This window comes from Mandrillus leucophaeus, unplaced genomic scaffold (genome assembly GCF_000951045.1).
Source record: "Mandrillus leucophaeus isolate KB7577 unplaced genomic scaffold, Mleu.le_1.0 Scaffold332, whole genome shotgun sequence".
NCBI classification, from domain to species: domain Eukaryota; kingdom Metazoa; phylum Chordata; class Mammalia; order Primates; family Cercopithecidae; genus Mandrillus; species Mandrillus leucophaeus.
Window position 1 is genome coordinate 1,577,828 of NW_012103499.1, and position 25,963 is coordinate 1,603,790.

At 50.5% G+C, this 25,963-nt stretch overlaps 1 protein-coding gene across 1 annotated transcript; it reads right to left on the reverse strand.

Annotated features, from left to right (window-relative positions):
* Nucleotides 1-463: 463 nt before the first annotated feature.
* CTDSP2 (CTD (carboxy-terminal domain, RNA polymerase II, polypeptide A) small phosphatase 2) lies at nucleotides 464-25,958 on the reverse strand (the record flags this gene model as incomplete). The annotated part of the gene is made up of 8 exons (XM_011988632.1): nucleotides 464-4,239; nucleotides 4,416-4,601; nucleotides 4,739-4,831; nucleotides 6,846-6,902; nucleotides 7,477-7,578; nucleotides 8,031-8,069; nucleotides 9,925-10,073; nucleotides 25,682-25,958. Coding segments are annotated over 8 exons (1,029 nt in total), but the record flags the coding sequence as incomplete, so codon positions are not given.
* Between the last annotated feature and the right edge of the window lie 5 nt (nucleotides 25,959-25,963).

Sequence of the window (25,963 nt, forward strand, 5' to 3'; positions counted from 1 at the left end):
CAAAAATTAACCGCACATGGTGGTGGGCACCTGTAATCCCAGCTACTCAGGAGGCTAAGGCAGGAGAATCTCTTGAACCCGGGAAGTGGCGGTTGCAGTGAGCCGAGATCACGCCACTGCACTCTAGCCTGGGCAACAGGGCAAGACTCTATCTAAAAAAAAAAAAAAAAAAAAAAGACTCCATTCCCTTAGGGCTTCTGGTTGATGCCCAGAAGTCAACAGGACATCAAGCATATATGCTTGCTAAGCACCTGACTGCAATGGGGTTGATCACAGCAGAACTTGTCTAACTTTGAGTGGAAGCCCTATGTGGCATCTGCAGCTGGTCTCCCGGTGGGTACAACACCCCACTCAGCCTGGGGTGCAGCTGCTTCACGATGGAAGGGGTTGCGAGAAGAAAGGCGGTGATTGCTAAGGGCTCAGTGAACACCTAAGGGCCAATGAAGGTCAGTGGCAGCTCACATTCCTGGATAGGTTTTTAAAACCACTTTTATTAATTAATTGTAAGTAATACAAATATTCCAAAAATATAAACAGACACTTAATGGCGTCCTGCATTTCAAGTTTTTGAATACAACAAATTTATCAAACCATGAATCTGTAAGCAAGGTAGTCAGCATCCCATAGCCCAGTTACAGTGGGAAGCAGATCCCCTACCCTCCAAGTGGCGTCTTGAAGGGGGAAAGCGGCACGAGATTGAACATGATAAGCAAAAAAGCTCACGAGGCCCAAAGAAGAGGGTCCACTCCAGGGGCAGGCCCTACAACGTTAAAAGAATGGGGGCAGCTGGCCTGACCTCTGGCCTCCTCTTTCCTGGCTGAATGTAGATATTTACCGGCATTTAGAAAAAAGGAGAAAAAGACAGAACTAAACCCCTGTTTAGGAAAAAGGGACCGAGGGACAGCAGTGGTTAAGTAATCCACTGAGGACCTGAAGGGGAAAATGAACTTACCTTTCTCATATACTTGACCTGGCTAGGACACTAAGTGCCAGACAGCCTTCTGAGGGGACTTTCTTTCTAAATGAGGCCTTAGGAACAGGTAGGGGCAGCAGAATAGAGTAACATCCATTTCCCAGGGAAAGACTGCCTTTACACTTCCCATGCTTTTAGCACAAAGCAGCGTCTGGGCCACTGTTACCAGAGGTGAGTTTATACATTTACAAAATGCTTAAAATCTTTGGGAGGCAGAAGGAAGCTAAACAGAAGGTCCCAGGTTAACTGAAGGCAAATTCACTCAACCTTTCTAGTAAGGGACCCATGGGCCTACAGAGTGTCCCCTCTACAATGTGCAGAGTGGAAACCCTTACCTGACCCTTTTCCAAACTGGTCCTGTGTCCAAAGCTCCCCCTATGAGAGGGACACGAACATCAGGCTTTTGATTTAGAAGCCCAATCAGAGAGACACACTGTGTCCCTGAAGAGGCACCTTAAAAGAACTGAACCTGGCAGGTAGGCAGATTCCTGGCATGGCTTGAATTGGTGCTGACCAAGCATGGTGGCCTATTACCTCCCAAAGACCAGTCTCAAGTGGGAGGGGCTGATGGTAGGAAGCCCTAGAACAGAGTCCGAGATGAAGCAGCTTCCTCCCTGTCTTGCCCTCCAAAATTGAGTCTGGCCTGATTCCTCTGAGGAGCACATTTTACAGTCATCCCTCACCCTAACACACGGTGAAACTGGAAACCCGACAGCAAATAATGACTAGGCTGGCTCTGGTTCACATGAATGGACCCTGGCTAGGTTTGGCTGAGTAGCTTCTCTGGGGCAAGTGGGAATGGCATTGCTGTGGGGGAGTTGCAGGTGGGCAGGCAGGGTTCTGATGGGAGCGAGGCCTAGAAAGCAGGGGCTTCATGCAGATGCAGCAGGGACACTCCCACCAAGCCATCCTGGGCTTTGGTCATGGGCCCCACACCAAGCACTTGGACAAGCCTGTTAGGAAAGGGGGTGGCACACGCTCTTCTTTCATCTGGAAAAACATGGAGATCCAAGGGAGGGCGGAAAGGGTCCTAGAAACTCAAGTCAGCTTAGAGCGTCTTATTGCTTTAGTCAGAAGAGCCTAGCTGGGCCCATACAGAAAAAGATTTGGCCAAGGGCTAACCCTTAGGGTGGGGCTTGGAAGAGAGGCCCCTCCTGCAATATTAGGATAGCAGCCTAGGCCAGGCCTTGGGTCCAAAGCCACAGTTGGCTCTAAGGGTCTGAGCTCCAGCTTTCCTTCAAGAGATGGTATTCCTGGCTAGCATATGGGGCCCTTTTCCCTTTAGGTACACTGGGACCCCACAGGCCAGGGGAATGATGCTGGCGGAAATGACCACATGAGTTCTGGGGACTCTGTTCCACTTTGATTCCAAAGAGAAAGACAAGGCCCTATAACCTTGTAACAGGAGGGAAGGTGGTACCACAACGCTAGAGAAAGATGCCAGCCAGCCAGCCAGCTACCACTGAGAGCACCAAGCTGCTGCTCTATCCTCTGCTTTTCTCGGAACTTATTAGTTCCTGAGGCTGGACCTAGGGTGTGGCAATAGAAGGGATAATGGGGAAGAGTCCTGAGTGGGTGGTGTCCCTGCACCTGAAGCAATTCATAAATGCTTTGTGATACTTGCCTCCAGGGAACACAGAGATGGGAATAGGAGCTCCCTCCCACCCCAGGAGGGAGGGAGGAGAGAACCCCACCCACCCAGGGAGGCCATAATTAAGGCAGTGATGCTGAGGTGGGGCTCCTTTTTGGGAGGCCCCTTGTGCTCCCAATTACAGCAGCACTTCCTCATTTTCCACCCTGGGAAAACTTCCATTTCATGATGACTTTAATTCTAAAGCATTCACTATTAAGAATCTTTGAAAGCAGGAGACACCCAGAGTGCAGGTCTGAGGGGCTCACTCACTCCTGTTACCAGAGGCAGAAAGCATGTGCATTAGGCTGGCAAATGGCAAGAACACTCATTCCCCCTCAGCCCAGGAACAGCAGAAGTTCTGAGGCCCTCGGGAGGCAAAGCAACAGCCAGGAAGGATGAAGGCTGGAACAGACAGAGCTCAGCAGAGGATAGGCCCTGGGGGAAGACACAACAGGAAAGAGCCCTGCCCAAGAAATGGGAGGGGCTGGGGCAGCTTAGTTCTTCCCAGCCCTTGGAACAAAAGTCCTTGCACCAGCACCAGCAGAGAATCCCTGAAGAGCAGACTTATGGAAATGATCCCAAGCTCAGCTGATCCACAAGTCACGGGGACACACATGTCCACGCTTTGAGGATTTATCTTTTCCCTGCAACCCCAGCGCTGCCGACATTCATCACAGGCCCAGGATTGTAACTTTGTCAGAAACAAACCAGGCCCGACACTCCGTGTTTAGAAAGAGAATTTTAAAACAGAGTCAAAAGAACGGAAATCAGTTATCTGTCCTCTTACCGGGCAGGGAGAAAACCTCCTTCCCCACGTTTGAGACTATGGCTAGGTGGTGAGGAAGGCAGGCTCAGCACCCCAGCCTTGGGGAAACATAGAAAGGGCCCATCCCAGGCACTCAGCTGGACGCAAGCACAGCCTTTGGGCCACAAGACCTGATGGCCACTGGGTGCTGGTCTGGAAATAAGTCCTCATCTTCCCAGAAATGTCATCTTTTGTCTGCAGCAGCTGGCTGGAGAAGGATTTCAGAAAGGTGTGTGCCTGGAGTACCCAAAGGCATACCCTTCCTTTATCCTTGGCATAGGCCTTACAACACTGAGGAAAGGCCATGGTTTGGCAATGGAGCCTTCAATAGTCTTCATCCCTATAGAACTCAGTGGCTCTTAGGGTGACAGAGGAGACAAGCTAACTTGGGAAGAGTCTTGGTCTTTCAGCTTCTCCCTCACTGAAACACTATATGCTGGGGCCACAGTTCATGGCAAAACACACACACAAACACACTCTCTCTCAAACACACATCTCAACAAGGTGGCGGCAGGTAGCTCTGGGTGTCGTTGCTCTGGCATTCGCCCACTCGGCATCTAAGCTGTCCTAATGCTCTTTCCAATTACTTCTCACTCGGCTGTGTGGTGAGGCACTCCAGCTTCTACTCTGTCACGCTGATCAAAAAGGCACAGTGTGGGAAAGTCCCCTACTGGGATGGCCGTTGCTTGGAAGCAGGGCAGGCTAAGGGGCCCGCAGCTGCCCAAGGCTGGTGTAGACGTCCTCTGCTCCGCTCAGCTCCTCAAAGATTGGGATCAGGTTCAGCAACTCAGTGTCTGCCATGTCATCAAACCAGGACTGCACAGGCACCTGGTGGGGGGAAGATGTGGTGTCAATCTCCCAACTGCCGCTTCCTCCTCCCTCACCCCAGAGCCCTAGAGGGTGGCTGGGTCTTCCTGGAGGGGTGTACTTCTCTGGTGGAGCCCACAGTTCCAGTCTGCTTCCTCTCCCAATCCCTACCGTGGAGACGTGTCAGGAGCACTCACTGCATTCTCAGGGTGGAAGATGTAAGAAGCAGGTGAGTTGTCCAGGATGAGGGTCTTCCTCAGGTCCCTACCCAGGCGGCTGAGGTCCTTGACGTAGCAGCCCTGGTGGAACACGCAGGACTCACGGAATAGGCGGGCCCGGAACACCCCACACCGATCCAGCAGGTCTGTCACAGGGTCGGCATACTAGGAGGAGAGAAGATGCCTTAGTATGGATGCAGTCCTGGTCCTCCTGTGGCACCCTAGGGACCAAAAGGGAGCTGCTGGACCACCCCTGTGGCCACCACACCCACTCCTGATTCTTCCCTCTCACCCCTAGGTACCTTGGCCAGGCTGGCAGTGAAGAGAACACATTCAAAGAGTTCCCCCATACGTCTCAGGAACTCATCCACATAAGGCCTCTTGAGCACATACACCTGAGGAAGAGCAGAGCAGCCTGTTGGAAGCCTCCCTGTGATGAAGCTTTGCAGTACGAGGTACCTTCACCAGTTACAGAGAGCAGCAAGGAGCTCTCAATCCCTGCAGCCCAGCCTCTTGGACTACCTGGCTGGAAGCCTGCGGCCCCCTGAGGGTCCACAGACCCTGAGAACTGGCTGTATCCCCTCACCGGGTTTCCAATGGATCAGTGGTCCCAACCTCAACCTGGCGCAGGAAGAAGTGCATACACCTTGTCCCAGGAGCCATCTCTGTTTCCGGCGGCGGACCATCAGCTGCCTCCAGAAACAAGTAATCAAGAATAGGCCTCACAGATGGAAACAGCCTATCCTGGATTACTTGAATCCAGCCACAGCCTCTATGGGAGCTTTCTGTCCTTGGCTCCAACAGGACAGTCTGTCCAGGTCACGATCAGGTAATGAACTGCACCAGGGAGCAGTGACTTTTTCCCCTCAATGGCCCCATTCTAGACAGATACCCTGCCGACTCTTGCTCTGCACCAGATTTTGTGCTTGCTTCTGCCAGCCACCCCTAACACCTGCGTCCACCTTTACGATCTTGCACATTTTGGCAAGTCCTTTGGCTACCTGACCCCCCATCAGTCTGCACTCTATTGCTTCCATGACTCTAGCCTACACAGGTGCTACCAGAACCATTTCCACAAAGGTCCTTTTTCTTTTCTTATTTTTTAGAGATGGGGTCTTGCTGTGTGAGGCCAGGCTGGTTGTAACTTGTGGGCTCAAGCGTTCCTCCTGCCTCAGCCTCCCAGAGTGCTGGGATGACAGGTGTAAGCCACGGCGCCTGACTCCCAAAGCTCCTTTACCCACATAACTCCCGAGCTCAACGAGAGTCAGCCTGCCGTGACTCTCCCTCCTAGAGTGGGCCTGAACTGGCCACCAACTCACCAGACCCCTCAAGAGCTCTGCAGGAACCCTCTGTTCTAGGCAGCCACAACTTAGCTTCTGTTAGCCTGCCATTCCTTTGACCTCCAACAAGCCCCTTCCTCATCCCAGCTATTCATCAAGTCTGGCATCCTTTCACCCACCTTGGGCAGTTAGTGCTCCCTTATTTTAACCTCATCCTTTTAAAAATTATTCATACCCTTCCTTGTTAGCCAGGAGTTCACAGTGTATATCTGTTTGAAAATATGCCTTCACCTGTTCTACAAGGGTTTAGCACATCCCTATACCCTCAGCTAGACTGTAAAAGGGCTGCTGGACCAAGCCTGGTCCTGACCGGGGCCTGGCAGGTCTTCTGGGCAGGCAAGCTGAGTAAATGGTCTTTCACTAGCAATGTCACATGATCCTTAAGCTGGGACTGCCTGGGCTGCAGGCTGGAGCCTGGTCCGTTTAGATTTGAGTGCTCTTTACATTGACAGACATGCATTGAGTACTTCCTCAGGCAGAATCCAATGGAGGGCCCCAGGGAAGGCAGTCAGAGAAGGCTTCACAGAGGAGGAGATGTCTGGGCTGGGGAGGAAGAAAGTCACTAGCTATTCACAGTGGGGGTGTCGGGAGGGGAGCATGGGCAAGAGGGCATTCCAAACAGAGAAAATGGTTACTACTGGTTTCCTTGCCTGTTACAGGAAAAGAGATACCTGGTTAAGGTATCTTAACAGGTATAGATACCTTTCTTAAGGAAAAGAGAAATGTAATAAATCATGTTAACAGTGCTGGCCACGTGACAGGATGGTGGTTAACAAATGATAGCTATTATTATTATTATTAAATAAAATGTAAACTATTTTTTTAAACAGCTTGGTTGCAAAGAGAAAACAAGGGTGACAGCTGGGGGGGATATGGGCTGAAACTCTTTTTTTAAGATGAGAAAGCCTTGAGTGTGAAAGATACCAATAAAAAGGGGAGGCTGGAGTTATAGAAAAGGGATCAGCTGACAGAACGCAAGCCCTGAGACGGGTGGAGGACCCCAGTACACGTGGGGCAGAAGGCAGACCCCCCACCCTCTGGGCTGGGTGTGGTCGGGCTGGCAGCTCACCTGGTGAGTGGTCCCTTCAATCTCTATAGGCACTATGAAGTCAGCATTGTTGATTGGCTGGAAGGCAGAAAAGTTAATGCTGTCAGCATGGTGGCAAAGAAACATGAGGCCCCCACCATAACCCTAGGTGGGTGGGGAGAAACAGATCTTAGAGACTCCTGGAAGGGCGGGGTTCTCACCCTAGTTCAAAATGTGATATCCCATTCTGGTTTTCCCTACTCCTTAGCACCTCCACTCTGACAAATTCTACCTGAGCTGAGAGTTTTGGGGCCTGAGTTTCCTGATGAGACAAGCAGGGGCAAGGGCCAAAGGTGATTCAACCACTCTTTTAGGCGTGCCCTGCACAGAGCCCTGGTGGCTGTCTGTGCTATGTGGCTCAGGGACAGATGCAGCCTGTTGGGAGTGATTGGAGATAGCAGCCCTGGTGGAACACACAGGGTTCCTACTCAACAGTCTTTAGTGGGGCCTCTAGATACCTGTGACACCAGGGTGGCCAAAATGCCAGAGGCCTGGCCTTTTCCCTTCTAATCTCTCCTCTTTCCTCACCTTTAGGCTTCCTTACACAATTGTTGTCAGATTCACAAAAGGGCCCAAGATAAAGGTAGGAAGGGTTCCCCAGACGTTGAGTTACCTTAAATGAGCTATGCACAAGGGTTTCATCGAGGTCAATGACCACACAGATCCTTCCTTGATCTTCCTCTGTCACCTCTGGGAGCAGGCAGGTCCCTGGGATCTAAAACCAAGCCAGGTTGCTAAGATCTGCCCACCAAGAAAGCCCAGTTGTACCCCTTGGCATAACTATGGGAAGAGTTGGGCTGTTTGTGGAGACAATCACCAACCCAAGATAGGCACCTCTTAAAGGCCGGGAAGAGAGAAGGTGGAGTTGTTTCATTGCTTTCAGCCTCCCAATGGGACTATTAAGTGATCGGGACATTGGAGGTGGTGGCCAGGGCTGGTGTGGGATGGACAGCAGCTGTGGGAAGAGGGCATGGAGCACCAGCTGTCCCCTAAAATCTAATGCCTTGCACACAGCAGGCCCTCAACAAATATGGGGAATAAATGGCTTCGCAGGTCAGGGAGGTGGCTGGCCAGGCACCAAGGACTATGCACGTCACCCTGCCCATGGAGCTGGCAGGGATCACAGGGTCCTGGCTTCTGAGTACTTACCAGGCCAGAGTCACGTACCTGGTAGAATTGGTACTGGAGACACTGGAGCAGATCCGACTGAGGAAGAGAAGGAGGCGGTCAGCGCCATCTCACCGCCCTTCCCACCCCATTCAAACCCGCTACTTCTGTCTTAAGCCTGCCTGAAGGGCAACTTTCTCCTGCAGACCCAGCCACCTGGAAGCTCCTACCATGTGAAAACTTACTTTTCCTAGGAGTGGGGCAGGAAAAGGGAAAGGCTAGAGCTTCCTTTCCACATTAGGTCTGGTGAAGGATGAAGAAGACAAGTGTCCCTGTTCTCAGTTGACACTGCCTCTCAATTGGACAAAGTGAGGAACAGGGAACTCAAGTAACTGATTCAGGGACACAGAGTCGAGGCAGAACCAAAGTCTGAATTCCTCACAGTGGCAAACTCTCGCTAAGTCCTTAAACTCAGCTTCTCTTTGAGAATATGTTGTTTTCTATGCACTCCTTAGGGGTTATATGGGGGAACAAGCCCTACAAAACATCAAGTAAGCCACACTGTGGGTACCCAAAATGTGAGGGGAGGGAGTGCAGAGAGATCAGCAAGCCCCCCCACCCCAATTTTTGCTAATATAAATATGACCGCTGGGGGCAGGGGCTCACACCTATAATCCTAGCACTTTGGGAGGCCAAGGCGGGCGGATCACCTGAGGTCAAGAGTTCGAGACCAGCCTGATCAACATGGAGAAACCTTTTCCATCTCTACTAAAAATACAAAATTAGCCGGGCGTGGTGGCACATGCCTGTAATCCCAGCTACTCGGGAGGCTGAGGCAGGAGAATCGCTTGAACCCGGGAGGCGGAGGTTGCAGCGAGCCAAGATCATGCCATTGCACTCCAGCCTGGGCAACGAGAGCGAAACTCCGTCTCCAAAAAAAAAAAGAAAGGTTACGGTTTTAAGTGTTCTTAATGAAAACTCTGAAGAAAAATTAAAATCCTAGCACTTAGATAAACAATGTGGCATTCAGCGTACTGCCTTCAAATCTGTGTCAGCAGACTTTTTTCAGAATGCTATATAATTACACACTCTGCCTTTTTACTTAATGTTGCAAGTCAATACTTCTCCATGTTATTGAGAACTCTGTAAAAGCTAATCACTCAGTAATACTGTCATGTTGTATTTTATTTAACCATTTCCCCTACTGCAAAATGCAGTGATTTTTCACTGATGTATGTCTTCAGCCTGGTCTTGAGAAAAAGGAAGGACAACCAGACCTCAGTGTTTCAGAGAAGTACTACTGGCTTTTGGGGCAGAATAATTTTTGTTGGTTGGGGCTGGCCCCACCTGTGAAGTACTAGACATATAAAAAATACCCACAAAATCCCAAATGCCTTGCGTGAGTACAGGAGAGAATTACTGACAGGAGTTATTAACAGCATGGTAGTTTCAATTCCTTGGTTCCCTGTAAGTCAGGTAACTTGGAAGTTAGCTTTGCATAGTTGAGAACAACAACACAGGCTTTAGAGCCAGAGAGATCTAAGTTCAAATCCTGACACTACTATTTATCAACCATGAACTCTCCAGGTGCCACATAAACCCTCTCCATAAACCCGTATCTGCAAAGTGTAAATCCTGTGATCTCCTTACAGGGCTGCTGGCTAGATCACATGAGACAATATATGCAAAGCACCTTGCCTAGTTCCTGGAACCTGGAAGGATCAGGATCACAGGGGCCGTCAGAAACCACAGGGACATCTGAATGTCCCATACCGCAAAGGGGAAGGAACAGAAAGGAAATGAACTACTTATGGAAGGATAGAGGAAGGGCCCCTCTCAGCCAGAAATCTTTGCAACCTCAGGCAAGGCTTCCTTGTCTGGTTGCCATCATTGGCAGGGATCTCCCACTAACAGTCCCTTCTTTGCTGGCATCTTACCACCCCGACCCACCTACCTTAGCAATGGTGTTTGCTTCCTCCTTATACGCGGCGAGCTCAGTGGAGGAACTTGACTGGCCAACATGCTGGGCGCGAAAACAGCAGAAAAGGGCCTTGAAAATGTTACGTCCACGAGGCTTCTTAGGAGAGGACTTGGAGACCAGGCCTAGGGTGGACAGAATGAGAAGCCTTAGCTCTAGGGACATCAGTTTCTGTCCACAGATACTACCATGCCCATAGCTCTTCCAGTTTGTAAGCTCTACTAGGGCACACAGTATACGGCTGGTGAACAACCACATACAGTTAACAGTAAAACATACATGTTTATTGCAGCCTTTTCTCTTTAAAGCAGGAACGTCAGGAATCTCCATTCTCTGGGTTGGGAGACCTGAGCTACAGAGCATTTATTCTTCATTCCATGGGGGAAGATGAGGCCAGGCACAGAATCAAGGTGTTCTGCTGCTCCAGCTGCAGCCCACTCAAAATTAATTCACGAAGACAAAAATCCTCCCTAACATCAATTCCCAGGAAGGCCATCAGTTCCAGACAACGGAGTAACCTGGTCCCCTTCGAGTTAGTGGAGCTGTAGTTCTGTTCAGCATCAGCTTCCCTAGATACTGGGTCAGGAGAGGCAGAACTGAGCCCAATTTGCCTAAAAACCTCAGGCTAGAGGCTGGGCGCGGTGGCTCACGCCTGTAATCCCAGCACTTTGGGAGGCCAAGGCAGGCGGATCACGAGGTCAGGAGATCGAGACCATGCTGGCTAACACGGTGAAACCCTGTCTCTACTAAAAATACAAAAAATTAGCCAGGCGAGGTGGCAGGCGCCTGTAGTCCCAGCTACTCGGGAGGCTGAGGCAGGAGAATGGTGGGAACCCGGGAGGCGGAGCTTGCAGTGAGCCCATATTGCGCCACTGCACTCCAGCCTGGGCAACAGAGTGAGACTCCCTCTCAAAAAAAAAAACAAAAAAAAAAACAAAAAAAAACCCTTCAGGCTAGAAACAAAAAACTAGGAACTACAGAGCAGCCCCAGCCCCAAGGAAGAAACTACACTTTTTGTTCACAGTCTTGTCTTCCTCCTCCACTCCAGCAGCTCTCTTTAAGGCCCCCCCACCCCCACCCCAGGATGGGGAGCCTAATTGGTAAAACACAAGATACCATGGATTAGCCCCTTGGAACACACATTTGCAGCCTCAGGTTCTAGGGTGATAGCCTTGCTTCTGGACTGAAGCTGCTTAGTGCTACCTTGATAATTTGGGTGGTGGAAACAAAGTCATTTTAATAGGAGACTTGGCAAGACATCCCCAGAAAGGCCAAGCAGATACGGAAAAAAACTATGAGCATTACAGGATCAACTAGAAACGGACTTAAGGATAGCTTTTGCGCTGGGTGTGGTGGCTCATGCCTGTAATCTCAGCACTTTGGGAGGCCGAGGTGGGCGGATCACTAGAGGTCAGAAGTTCGAAACCAGCCTGGCCCACGTGGTGAAACCCCGTCTCTACTAAAAATACAAAACAGCTGTGCGTGATGGCATGTGCTTGTAATCTCAGCTACTTGGGAGGCTGAGGCAGGAGAACTGTTTGAACCCAGGAGGTAGAGGTTGCAGTGAGCTGAGATCATGCCACTGTACTCCAGCCTGGCTGACACAGCAAGACTCTGTCTCAAAAAAAAAAAAAAAAAAAAAGATTATCTTTTGCAAGTTCCTTCTGCTATAGATGAACTTTTCTGACGACTGTTAAGCAAGAGTGGAAAGCTACAATGTGCACTGTGGCCAGGAGGTGGCGCTGCACAACCACTCACAGAATGGTCCTTGGTCCCAGGTCTCTTCTCCAGAGGGTCTTGAGTTTCCCAGAGCCTGAGCAGATGGGCCTAGTGATTAAACCCAAGCCATTCCAGTTTAAAGCACAGGACAAACTACTGTGCAGAAAAATGGATGCCGGAAATGCCTCTGTCTTTGTGGGGGAAAAACGAAAGCAGAATGTACCACGAAGGACAGACAAACTGCCCTGTGTTATTACTTGGGACAAAGATGAAGGGAAGAGGAAGACAATGTGGTAGGGGCTACCCAGGAGCAACACACCCAGAAAATGCACCAAGGTGACCCTTGCAGAAGTGGATGATGGGAGGGCCATATAACATCCAGTTACTGGGTTGCCAGTGCCCCCCGGAGAGGAGCAGGGGAAGATCAAATTATTCCCCAGGACCAAGGGTGGGAAAATGGCCTTTACACAGCAGTTGGACAAGTACAGTCAGCATCACCCCCTAGGATAAGGGACTCAGCTCTGCCTCAACAGAAAGGCAGAGGACTTCCTGCAGGTGCAGGCTCACCCTCCCCTGCTGGCCGGTCCAGAGCTTGCTCTCTCTCTCTCTCTCTCTCCCTCTTCCCTGGGTTAGGCCAGATTCCTTAACATTGGTATGGCCATTGGAAACCTTTTAGAAAATGACTGGGCCTTTCCAGCAATTAGCCTAAAAGCCTAGACATCACTTTCAAGCTCCTGGCTCTGGAAGAGGAACCAAGATTTCCAGGGACAGGGATTTTGTCATGAAGTTGTGCTGGGGACATCCCCCAGAGCCCTTTATCAAGGAGAAAAAATTCAGAGCAGAGCCCAGCACTCAAAGAGACCAGGATAAGCTGGGCACGGTGGCTCATATAGGAGGACTGCTCAAGCTCAGAAGTTCAAGACCAGCCTGGGCAACATAGTAAGACCTCATCTCAAATTTAAAAAGACAGGCCGGTCGTGGTGGCTCACACCTGTGATCCCAGCACTTTGGGAGGCCGAAGTGGGCAGATTGCCTGAGGTCAGGGGTTTGAGACCAGCCTGGCCAACATAGTGAAACCCTGTCTACTAAAAATACAAAAATTAGCTGGGCACAGTGGCGCACACCTGTAGTCCCAGTTACTTGGGATGCTGAGGCAGAAAAATCGCTTGAACCCAGGAGGCAGAGGTTGCAGTGAGCTGAGATCGGGCCATTGCACTCTAGCCTGGGCAACAGAGCGAGACTCCAGCTCAAAAAAAAAAAAAAAAAAGGGAAAAGAAAAAGAAAAGTCATCAAGACAGAGGTTCCTTGGACTTTCCCTATTTCTATGCTGAAATTGGAGGGAAAGGACAGCTTCCCCACCTGCCTGTATGGCTCACATTAAATTCTAAGCCCAGGGACTCAGGGCAGACGCTGACACAAAGCTCCAAGACGAAAGCTGAACCATTGCTTTCCCTTTGGTTTATGGTTTCTTCATGCAGAACCACAATCAGAGGCTTAACCCGGGCACAGAGCCTTTTTTAAAAGGCCACACAGCCTGGGCTTTTCCTGAAGAGAGGCTGTCAGGAATGCACTCAGCATCTTAGTGACAGACGCTGTGAAGGCTGAGTAATCCTGAGAGGTTGGGGGGGCGGTGAAAGGGGCAGCTGGCTGGGGGCATGGAAAGGCCTGGCTTGTGCCCGCTGCAGGGAGCCCAACAGGCAGAAACGCCTCAGTCCTAAACAGGGAGGGAGCTTGGACTCTGCAGGAGATGAGGGTCTTCTCAAAAACACAATGTGGCCGGCAGCCCCTGGGCCTCTGAGCCCACAAATGCCTTGAACTTGGGGGCAGGAGCTTGAAGCAGAGTACCTCAGACCCACAACAGCAAGGTCAACACCTCAGGCATCCGTCATTCCCCACTCCCCTGATGGGGTCCTGCTTCCCTCCAATCCTTTTCCAGGCTGGCTGTCCTCCTTACCTTTCTAAATACTACTCCAGAGAATTCATCAGAATGCATCAGCCTCTCCCAGCATGGCTGCCTCCCTGCAAGGCCCACAATGGCCGCAACTCAGTGCATTCATCAGCCTCTGTGACCCTCTGCGTACCAGGCACTCAGTAACTTTGGCTGAGTAAATGACTCCAGGGTCCTCCAGGGCCTGTCACGACTACAGAGCCAGGACCTGGGGAAGCCCCCACTAGTTTGCAACAGCCCGGAAGAGTTAGAGAAGCCTCCTTTATGTGAGGAGAGGAAAGTGAACACTGAGGGAGCTGGGGCCCTGAGGCAAGCCACTGAGTCTTTCTAGGCCACCGCCATGTTTACTGAGCATCACGGATGTGCCAGGCCTGCGTTAGACACTTGACATCATTAGCCTCATTTAATCCTTACTATTAACACTTTGGTAGGCACTAGTTCTCCACTTTACAGAAGGGAAACTAAAGCACAGAGAGGTTAAGTAACCTGGCTCACGGTCATGCAGGTAGTATGATAGCAGAGCCAGGATTCGAACCCAGATCTGTCTGAACCCAGAGCCCAGGCTCTTAACCATTACCCTGTATAGGGGCTCATACACATTTACTCATGCAACAAATGGGAGGTGTAGGGGCACTCTCAAGGTCTCTTCTGGATAACTTTTTTTTTTTTTTCTTTCGGAGACAAGAGTCTCATTCTGTTGCCCAGGCTGAAGTACAGTGGTATAATCATGGCTCACTGCAGCCTCGATGTCCCAGACTCAAGCAATCCTCCTACCTCAGCCTCTCAAGTAGCTAGGACTACAGTCTTCTTGGGAACTTTTGCTCTCTGCCTCTCTAGGATGAGCTGGTAAAGGACCAGTCTGGGGTCTAGCCCCTGCCCCTTGCCCCAGGTTTTCTTGGGCAGGCTGTCAAAGTTGGAAGGGGTAAAACAGCGCAAGGTTCTGGGATTCCACTCCAGGGAATCCACCCCCACCCCTGCCTGGACCTGCTGTGACCAGCAGATACCTCTGGGAGATCAAGATAACAATGGGGGGAGAGGAAGAAGGAGGGGCTGGAGCCAGGAGCTTTGGTCCAAGACCTGCATTGTTCCTTGGGTTTAAGGGTGAGGGAACCACAGAGTTCAGAGAGGGATCTGAAACTTGTGTCAAAGAGCCTTTCACATGGCTCCTTTCAGCCAGCACTCAGCATTGTGTCCTTGACAGCCAGGTGCAGGCCAGCCCCTACCCATCTGTGTGTGATGGGGAGGGGCACAGCCTGCCCTTCCAGGAGAGGAACACTGGGCACAAGATGATTTATAGGCCCACAGGGATTTCCTTCTTTAAAAAAAAAGAAAACAGAGGCCAGGCGTGGTGGCTCATGCTTGTAATCCCAGCACTTTGGGAGGCCGAGGCAGGCAGATCACCTGAGGTTGGGAGTTCGAGACCAGCCTGACCAACATGGAGAAACCCTGTCTTAGCCTGGAGTGGTGGCTCACGCCTGTAATCCCAGCACGTTGGGAGGCCAAGGCAGACAGATCACCTGGGATTGGGAGTTCAAGACCACCCTGACCAACATGGAGACACCCGGTCTCTACTAAAAATACAAAATTAGCTGGGCGTGGTGGCGCATGCCTGTAATCCCAGCTACTCGGGAGGCTGAGGCAGGAGAATCGCTTGAACCCGGGAGGTGGAGGGTGCAGTGAGCCGGAGATCGCACCATTGCACTCCAGCCTGAGCAACAAGAGCAAAACTCCGTCTCAAAAAAAAAAAAAAAAAAAGAAAGAAAAAGGAAAAAAAAGAAAGAAACCCCGTTTCTACTAAAAATACAAAATTAGCTGGGCGTGGTGGCGCATGCCTGTAATCCCAGCTACTCGGGAGGCTGAGGCAGGAGAATTGCTTGAACCCAGGAGGTGGAGGTTGCGGTGAGCCAAGATCACGCCATTGCACTCCAGCCTGGGCAACATGAGCGAAACTCCATCTACAAAAAAAAAAAAAAAAAAAAGGATGGGGCCTTGAACTCCTGGGCTTAAGCGATCCTCCTGCCTCATCCTCCCGAAGTGCTAGGATTACAGGTGTGAGCCATTATGCCTGGTTCGCACAGGAAATTCATTGCACATGGTTTCCCCAACCAGGAAGGGCAGGACTCCAGCGGATGCCATGTAGCCCCAGGACAAGCTGCTTTCCCTCCTTCATTCCTTGCTACCCTCTGTGGACATCCAGCCCTCCTCTCCTGCCCAGATGCAGACGTGCTTCTGTCTTCCCTGCCCCAAACATTTGGTTTGGGGCTAGATGTCTGAGAGGACCAGCACAGACCCAACGAGGGAAGCAGCTCTGGCTTAAGAAGAAAGTGAGCTGGTGGCTGAAGACAGGGAAGCCAGGCCAGCCCTCCAGCTCACTGCTGCGAGGCTTCCTACTGAAGCGGGGTGTGAGGAGAAGAGGGGATGTGAGGAGTATGCCCCCACTGGGGATCATCAGGGCTGAGGTCCGGGCTCTGCCAGTTACTGACTCAGCCACACAGCCTTCTGGAGCCTTAGTTTCCTCATCCATAAACTGGGATAACAGCAAGCCCTCACTCAGGACTGAAAGGATAAACGAAGTTAGAGTAAGGCACTGTGCGAACTCTAGAGCTAAATGCTGTGCTTGTTTTAATTAATTATCCAAGGGGAGAAGACCACTAATTGGCAACATCATGGGCCTCATTCCAGGAGGCCAGCAACAGCTCAGGAGCCCTCCCACCATCATCACGTGGATGAAGCCCAAGAAGACGAGGGAAAGGTGCCTGAGAGCTCTACTATGAGCAGGTTTCAGAAAGTCAAAACAGCCCCTATACCTTCTCCCCAATCCACAACAAAATTTGTTTTCCAGCTCACAAACTCCCTGACTAGGTATTCTGTGAAAAACAAAAGCAAGTAAGACTGTTTCACTTGAGACAAAAATCACCATCTCCCCTGGTATTCACCCCCACCACCCTCAAGAAGTACCAGGTGAGGACACTATTTGCCTCTGCCTCTTAAGAAGCATATGCATGGGCCGGGGGAGGTGGCTCAAGCCTGTAATCTCAGCACTTCGGGAGGCCGAGCCTGGTGGATCACTAGAGCCCAGGAGTTCAAGACCAGCCTGAGCAACATGGCAAAATCCTGTTCTACAAAAAAAAAATTAGCCAGGTGCACCTGTAGTCCCAGTTTGGCAGGCTGAAGTGGGAGAATCACCTGATCACCTGAGCCCAGGAGTTCGAGGCTGTAGTGAGCTGTGACTGCACCACTGCACACCAGCCTGGGTGACAGAGTGAGACCTTGTCTCAAAAAAAAAAAAAAAAAAAAAAAAGCGTGTGCACGTACTAACACGTGAACACATGCACACATACACACAAATGAAGACCAGAGTGACCAGGGCAACAGTATTTTTAATCTTCTCCTGAAGGTCAGGTCCAGATACCACTTTTGTCAACAACACAGCTTTGTTTCCCAGCAAAGGAACTTCTCACACATCTGCCTGGCATTTGGCAGAAGGTAACCTCTGAGGCAATCAGATTTTAACAAGCCCATTCACGTAGAAAGTTGCTTTCTTTTTTGGTTCATCCCCAGAAGTACTTCCTTCCCCACCACCTCCCATCCCCCACAGCAAAGGACTTAGCCTTAGCCTGGCTATCACTATAAAATGGCCCCTCTGAGGGGCCTCCTTCCTCTCAGCTATTGGAGGAAGGAGAGTATTTGGAGCATTTCCGGCCCTTCTTGGCCGGCTGCCTGAACCCTGCAGCCAAGACACATTTGACTGGGACTCCCCCATGGAGAGAAGTCCTCCCAGGTCCTCTGCAAGGGGCATCTGTGCTTTGGCTATGGACATACCCTAAAGTGCCAGGTGGACGGAAGAGCTCCTGGGACCAGCAGGTGAGTCGGCAGGGAACAAAAGAGGGTGGGATGCCTAGGTAGCCCCCAAAAGACTGCAAACAATGGGGAGGGTGTACTGCTTTCACACCCGGCCACTGACACTGTTCTCTACTGCTAACAAGTAAGGCAGGGCTGGACCCAGCTTAGCACTGGCTCCCAAAGTTCCAAAAAGTAACTGTGAACTAACTGCATGGACATTTTTTGAAAAAAGCAGTTTTACACTTTGGGAGGCAAAGGCGGTGGGGATCACTTGAGATCAGGAGTTCGAGACCAGCATGGCCAATATGGTGAAACCCCATCTCTACTAAAAATGCAAAAACTAGCCGGGTGTGGTAGCGAGCTGCTGTAATCCCGGCTACTCTAGAGGCTGAGGCACGAGAATCACTTGAATCCAAGAGGTGGAGGTTGCAGTGAGCCAAGATCATACCACTGCACTCCAGCCTGGGAGACACAGTGAAACTCTGTCTCAAAAAATAAAATAAAATTAAATTAAATTTAAAAAAGCAGTTTTAGCCATGCTGTTTGGTTCATACCAGCATGTTGTATGCTGGTGCAGGGAAGGCACCAGCAACTGGGGCAGTCCTACCTAAGCCAGTGTCTCCATTAGTTCCCTTTCCCTGGGCAGGAGAGCTCCCTACATGGCTGTCTCTTCTTTCAGACCTGAGTCCTTAATGCCACCTGTGGGGCGAGGGTCACAGGTCACACACTTTCTTGTCTCTCCCCCTTCAGCAGTCTGTTCTCTGACCTCAGCTAGAGAGGTCAGAGGACTCGGTTTTGGGAGCAGGGGACTTCTGGCAACTTCTAAAGGATGCTGATTTCAGAATCAGCCTCTAAAGGAGTTATTCCCAAAACACCCTCCTGGGCAGCTCTAACATACTTTAAAAACGTGCTGGGTTGGGGTGGGCCTCCAGAAGTAGTAGGTCCTGGACCAGAGACAGAGGAGGCATTTCCTCATAGACAAGTCAGCTGCAGGCTCAGCCCTGCAAGCCCCACTCCAGAGGGCTCTTGGGGGATGTCAGGAAGTGATATAATAGCCCACAGGGGAGCAGGGACAAGCCTGAGATGCCATCCAAGAAAACTCAAAGGGCTGGATCCTGCCCCTGCCTCAGCAGGAGACCCTGCCCTATGTAGCACCAGCCAGAGCAAAGATTGTAAGGGACTGGAAACCACACTTGCCCACCTGGAGTTCAACCCCTCCGTCCCCTTAAGGAGGTGTAGAACAAGCCCCTGTGGGAGGGGCTACACACAGACACCCTCTCAGTGAGTGTTTCAAGTTCCTGCCTTGGTGCTGTGCCCTTGACTCCTGGAATGCTTGGATACAGTTGAAGCCTAGGAAGAATCCAGTGCTTCTTTCCCTTCCAGGTATGTAGGCCTGCTTTAGGTTGATACAAACGTGAGCTGGAGAAAGTAGTGAGGACACAGGACAAAGCAAGGGTATCTGTTCTGACCAGGGAACAATACATAAGGCACCTAGACTTGAGTTCGAATCTAGGCTCTGCCATGTGTAAGGTATGCAGCCATGGGCCTCAGTTTCTTCATCTGCAAAACGGGAAGACTACCTATTTCCCAGTGTCAGAATTACGGGGAGCTCAGGGAGAGTCCTGGTCCTAACAAAAGCTTGGTAAGTGTCAACTGCTACTCATTAAGCGTAGAGCACTTTCATACTCCTACCTCAGTCCCCGTTTCAAAATGTTCACATTAAAGGGACCATAGAGATTTCTTCTAACTCATTTCAGAGGTTACCTCATTTCAGAGGTAGTAACGGCCAAACCGGAAATGATGTTTTCCGGGACTCCACAAAAACCAATCACTTGCACACACACATACACACTCATTGAGGCTGGCCAACCAGTTCCTCCTTCATGTGGCTGGCCTCTGCAGGACTGGAAGGAGTCTGCCAGGGAGGCATCCATCTCCAGGGACATTCGCCTTCTCCCCCTACACCCCTCAGCTTCACCTAGGACCGGCCAACTTGTATAGATGAGTCCACTTGAGAAAGCACTGATCTAGACATCAGGAAACCCAGCTCTTGCTCCAGTTCAGCTTCTCAACAGTTCCGTGGCCTTGCTAGGGCACAATTCTCTGGGGTTCAGTTTCCTCATAAGTCAATCTGGAAAGGTTTCCCCTGCATGGTCCCTTAAAAGGTGGCTTTACCTGAAGCATGAACTCAAAGGCACTCAAAAAAGTGAAATGCCAGACAATGCAAATGTCTGGCTGACACTAGCCATGTACCCTTGGGCAAAGTCCTTCCCCTCTCTCTGTGAAAGTTTTCCTTATCTGCAGGGTGGGCGCGGTGGCTCACGCCTGTAATCCCGGCACTTTGGGAGGCCGAGGCCGGCGGATCACGAGGTCAGGAGATCGAGACCATCCTGGCTAACACAGTGAAACCCCATCGCTACTAAAAATAAAAAACAAATTAGCCAAACGTGGTGGTGGGCGCCTGTAGTGTAGTGCCAGCTACTCCGGAGGTTGAGGCAGGAGAATGGCATGAACCCGGGAGGTGGAGCTTGCAGTGAGCCGAGATTGTGCCACTGTACCCCAACCTGGGCGACAGAGCGAGACTCCTTGTCAAAAAAAAGAGAAAGTTTTCTTTATCTGTTAAGTGAGGTTAATTCCTCTTATCGGAAAGGAAAAGTTGTCAGGAGAACTAAGTGAGATACTAGATACAAAATGCTAGGAATAGTACCTCGCCTATGGCAAGTACTCTATAAATACTGGCTATAACCTTTACTGGGTAAACAAGGATGGATCATTACTCTGTCCATTTACTCTGAAAACTTTAGGACTCCTCTTGAAGAGCCACAGATCTTTAACAAACAGTAAAACTGGACCACCAAGAGGAATTTTCCTGCTCGGGGCAAAACAGGCAGTTGGGGCCACTGCTGTGCCTACCTGGCTCTTCTCCAGGGGCACCTGTCAGAGCCACAAGGAGCATTTGGAACACATGCATGCCTGACCCACCTGCCCGTGAGCTGATTCAGTAGATCCCAGGTGGGGGGTCTGTATTTTTAGCAAGTGTCACAGGAGACTCTGATGTGTGCCCCTGGCTGAGAACCAACAACTAAAGGTGCCAGGGTCTCTGACTAACCCAGGGCTAGAAGGCAATTCAGCCAAAGTCCCCTTGGCCCCTCTCCCCACCATACCTGACTGGCTCAGTGTTTCTGCAAGCCTTGGAGGACTCATGCCCAGGATCCGGTTTTCTTCTCTAGGGATAGTTCTATGTGATGTGAGACAGAAAACCTGGGTCTGCTGTCTCTACCTGCAGGCCCCTGTTCCTGTGAAAGAGGGGTCCTAGCTCTATTCTGCTGTGGGAACAGAACAGCTGGGATCTACTATCCAGGAAGCCTTCCACAGGCAATTTGAGCCTTTCCATGAGTCTGCTTGGCTCTCACTGGGACTGGGGCCGTATTTCTTCCCTGGGAAAAGTGCAGGTGGGAAAGTGCAAATTCAACAGGATGGAAAAAGCTATGGCAAGAAATAAAAGAAAGTATAGAATAAAAAGAGAGTAAGAGCAAAGTCTGATTTGGGGGGATGGGGGTTGGGGAAGGACTAGAGCACCTAGGAGGGAAATGGAAAGGTCAGATCCACTCAGAGATCAGGTTCAAGGCTAACTCCTAGAATAGCTAACATAAAACAGGGCATACACACTTTTGCCTAGAGGGAGGCTGTGGCGCTCACTGGAGTACCTTGTGATAACAGATCCTGGTGCAGGCATACTCAGACCTGAAGGGCTGGGCATTTTGCCAAACAAAGAAACTCCATTCTATTTGGTCCCTGGTCCAGAGATGCTTCCAGTTTTAAGAAGTCAACTTATCCACTTTAATTTCTAGTAGTTTCTTCGTAAGATTTGCATGTTAATGTGCTCATCTGCATCCCAGTTCAGAACTACTCCTCCATTTCAGAAGAGAGAGGGAAATATGTCAGGGCCACACCCAATCCCACGTCCCCAAGACAAGCGAGTTAATTCCATGCTTCCCAGAGCTGGCTAGACTAAGACAAGATGAAAAGCAGATCAGTGCTGCTTTTGTACTTTCTCAATGTTGGACCCCAAAACCACAGCAAAAAACAAATAGCTTAAGAACATCTATTTCTCTTCAAACCCCATTTTCTTTTTCCCCTCTTACTAAAATTACCTAAAAGAAACCTCAATTTCTCTGAATTCATTAACTCTCAAAGCAAACAGTGAGAGAATGTAGCATACAGTTGTCTTGAATATTCGTTATATCCATATTTGAGAACTTCTAAGGAGGTTTAGACTTTAGAGATTTAGACTTTAGAGCCTCAGAGGGGGCACATGCCTGGCCTTCTCCCACCCCCAGATGCCCAGGCATCAGACACAATGGCAAAAGTCCCAAAACCCAGGCAGATAAAATCACATCCCAAGTCACATGACACAAAGAAGGGGTCTGTGCAGCAAGGCTCTTTGTAAGCCTCAGAGGTTGATCCTTCCAGAAGGCCCAAGCCCCCACAGTCTGTGTCCCCTCTGACCCCTGGCCACCTGTCTTGAAAACTAAAACCCACAAGACTACGTGCTGTTTACACGGTGTCCCTGGGGGAATGGAGGAAGGCGAACAGAGTCGTCTCACTATGTAAAAAAGGAGGACGTTAATATTTAATATTTATCAAGCACCTACTAGGTATAATAGAAGAGTAGATATCATTATTACTATTTTATAGATAAGTTACTAAAGTGATTTATCAAGTGATTTATCAAGTCTCACTGTGAATAGGAAAAGAAGGGATTTGAACCCAGGTCTGAAGCAATTTTGCTTCAGAAACAATGCTTTGAAGTAACAATGAAAACTTCATCCATCTGACCCTGGTCCTACTTCATCCATCTAAGAACCAAACTGACCATGATGGGAATAAAAGACAATACCCCAAATTACCCAAAAACTACCAGGAAAAAAAAAATGGAGGAGGAAGAGGAAGGGAAGCTATGTATTGATATGTACACACATACACACATAATCCCATATATATTTACATATTGCTTTTGTTTCCCATACTTATTTATAAACACTTTAATTCTCCACAGGTTGGGAGCATCAATTCACGTTGGCTAGAAATGTGACTTCTTTAGTATTTACCATTTTAACAAAATCCATGATAAGTTATTTGGAAGGTCCCACGGAGAGGATGAAATGACACCTTTCTGTTACCCAGTTTCTTTAAGACCTCCACGGTTGAGAAGAGAGGACAAAGGAACACCCCCACCTCTGCCATCCTCCGAGGGATTTTTCACAGCAATTCCAGTGCTGCTCAGTGGAAAGCTCCGCAAGTCAACTGCAAACCCCCAGCCCCAGACGTTAGACATTTACAAACTTTGTTGCTGATTTATCAGCACTCTTCTGCGATTTTGGGGGCAGGAGCAAACACAAGCTTAAGTCACCACACAGGCTCCAACCCTTACCCCAAGATGGGGGAAAAACTCCAAAGGAGATGCAGGAGGGAGCCTCAGCAGTCACTGTGAGAGCACAAAGAGGCCAAGACCCAGGGTAGGCAAAGGAAGGTGAGAGGCACCAGCAGGGCAGGAGGAGGAGTCAGCTATAAACATGGAGGCTTCCCGCCCCCCACATAGCAAGCTATGGAAGGAAGCTTCCAGCAAGATTCATGTCTAAGCTTTTCAAGTTAAAGTCTTGGCTACATCTACAATGAAGGGTGCCTGAACAACTTCTTGAGGGAATAAGGCAGAATTTCCCCCTTATGCGGATAACAAAAGAGCTAGCCACCCTGAAAACTTGCCACATCCCAATTTTCAGAGATGGTCAGTCTCTCAGAAGAATCCTTGCGATTAGCTATCAGAACCTGTCCAGTTCCGCATGTGAGAAGGTAATCCAAGGCATCATCGAGAGGAAGGGGCATCAGGATTCATCGACAACAAAAAAATCTCTGATTCCTCCAAAAGGCGTGTGGGTCAGAGAGCTCCCAAAGAGGCTGCCTCCACCAGTTCTCATTTCACGTTGGGAGGTTACAGGGTGGGTCTTGTTTTCTTGGCTTTTCCCCATCTAATCCAAAAGCCAAGGTCACAACCTCTTAGCAATGGGGGGACAATCTCATATAGAGCTGCAGTAAACAGCCATTCTTGCCAAGCTGATATTAACATTTCTTTTTTCTTTTTGATGTTACACATAATCCTGTCCTTGCTGTACCAGAAAGCCATTTCACCCATCTGTCTGGGAAGATGATCCAATTTTGGTGCTTTTATCATCAATGCTTTCAGCAACTTTGTTCTACTTCCCCTACTGTAATTACTTTTGAATCATCAACACACCCAGACAGCCTTAAACCTCAGAGAACAGAATGCTAAAAAAGAAAAAAAAAATCTGCAATGGCAAGTAACTTCACTAAATAGCCACCCAAGCTAGGAGCAATTTGTTTCTTTCCAGAAATTTACTTATTAATAATAAGTACCTCACACTCCTTCTTCCCCTTTTTCCAAAGGCAGGCAAGGCATGGAGATGGGATGTTATGGACAGGAGGGAGTGGGGAGAAGCAGGAACTCCAAAAGGAGCTAATTAAAACGTCTGCTTCCCCAGTCCCCGAGCTTTTGTTTTTTGTTTTGTTTTGAAGATGTAGGTTTTGTTTGTAAATGATGTGGGACTGAGAAAGTTGGCTGAGTGGCTGATGGGTGCCTAAGCAGCCCAGGAAGAAAGTATGCCTTCTCTGGAATGCAATCAAATTACATGGGGAGGGGCTGGGGAGGGGCCGGGCACGGTGGCTCAGGCCTGGAATCCCAGCACTTTGGGAGCCTGAAGCGGGCTGATCACCTCAGGAGTGAAGACCAGCCTGGGCAATTGGCGAAACCCGTCTGTACTAAAAATACAAAAAAACTAGCCAGGCGTGATGGCGCGCGCCTGTAATCCCAGCTACTCGGGAGGCTGAGGCAGGAGAATTGCTTGAATCTGGGAGGCGGAGGGTGCAGTGAGCTGAGATCATGCCACTGCACTCTAGCTTGGGCAACAGAGTGAGGCTCCGTCTCAATTAAAAAATAAAAATAAAAAATTACATGGGGAGGGACAGACTCAGTGGCTGCTGGCTTAAACCACACACACACAAAAAGGGAAACATTAACTCCAAGAAAATCCAACACCAGCAACTTAACACTGCCAAGCCAGTTGCTTTGCTTTCTGCTGTTATCTATTCTGTGGCCTGCCTGCCATTCACCCTGGTGGATGAAACTTCCAGCTCTGATTTCTACGATGCCCCGGCGCAGTCCACCTATCCCTTACTCCTTGCGTGGTCTCACGATGCCCAAGGCACACTCCAGAGCACAGGGCTCCTCCCCCTATTCATCACCACTGCCCCCTCTTGAATCCCCCCACATCTGGATTTCTTCCCCTCTGGCTAGCTCTTAGGGCCTTTTCCTGGGATGAGTTTGGGAAGGGAGTAGGAAGAGTCAGGAGTGAGCTATGAACACACGCAGCCTCCCTCCCTTTTTCAGCCGTCAGCACAGTTGAGCAGCCAGCAGAGGCGGTGAAGTTGCCGCCTGGGTCACAGTCTGGTTAGTGATGCAGCCAGGAGAGCAGAAATCATGGCAACACCGAGGTCAGGGAGGCCGGAGCCTTCTGGGGGGTTGGGATCTGAGTAGGCCAGGCTCATCCCTCCTCAGGGCAGGCTTATTTAAAGTCCGGCCAGTGATGCAAGAGGAACACACTGCCCCCTCCCCCACCCCTAACCTCCTCCCAGCTCCTCTCGTTCCACTGGGAAATTTGGGAGAGGCTGACACCACCAACTCAGCGTCTTTGCTCCTAGGGAAGTTGGGGGAGCTCCTTGGAACGTGAACCCCAGGAATTAGTGACCTGCTGACTAATGTTGCCAAACGGGTAGACGTGGGGCACACAAGGCCCCGAAGCTGGCCGCCCACCAGGCTCTAGGCCTCAGTGTGTTCAACTGCAGCACCGGCCCCTCGCGCTCTGTGGAGGAGGGGCGGGAGCGCTCCGGATTCCGCCCCAGGAGCCAGCTCCCGCCCCAGCCTCCGGGGCCAGGTGGCCCGGGTCCGGCGGCTCTCCAGAGAAACGCCACACTCGTCCTTACACCCCGCCGAAATTCTGCCGCTATTTTGGACACATTCCTCAAGGCCAGAAGAACGTGGCGGAGGGGGAAAGAGTTTCGAGTCCCCCACTGTGACCAAACTAAGAGGTTCCACCCTCGCTCCCCAGCTTTCTCCCGCCCTGGGAGAGGCCTTGGCCGCCGCCTCACTCCGGCGAGGGCCTGCGGGCCCCCTCGCGCCTCCACCTGACACTCTGGAAGGCGGGGGCCGCCAGCCCCTGCCCACAGAGAACTCGCACTTTTTCGCTGCGCGATTCAGAACCACGCCGGGTCTGATGCCATCCGGCGAATTATGTAACCAGGGACACCGCTCCCGAGCTAAACAAACGCTGCTCTGTGTGTGCAGCGGCGGCCCCGGGGAGCGCACCGGGCAGGGAGGGGCTCTGGCCGGGCCTCGGAGTCGGGCTTGTTTGCTCAGCGAAACTAGCCAGA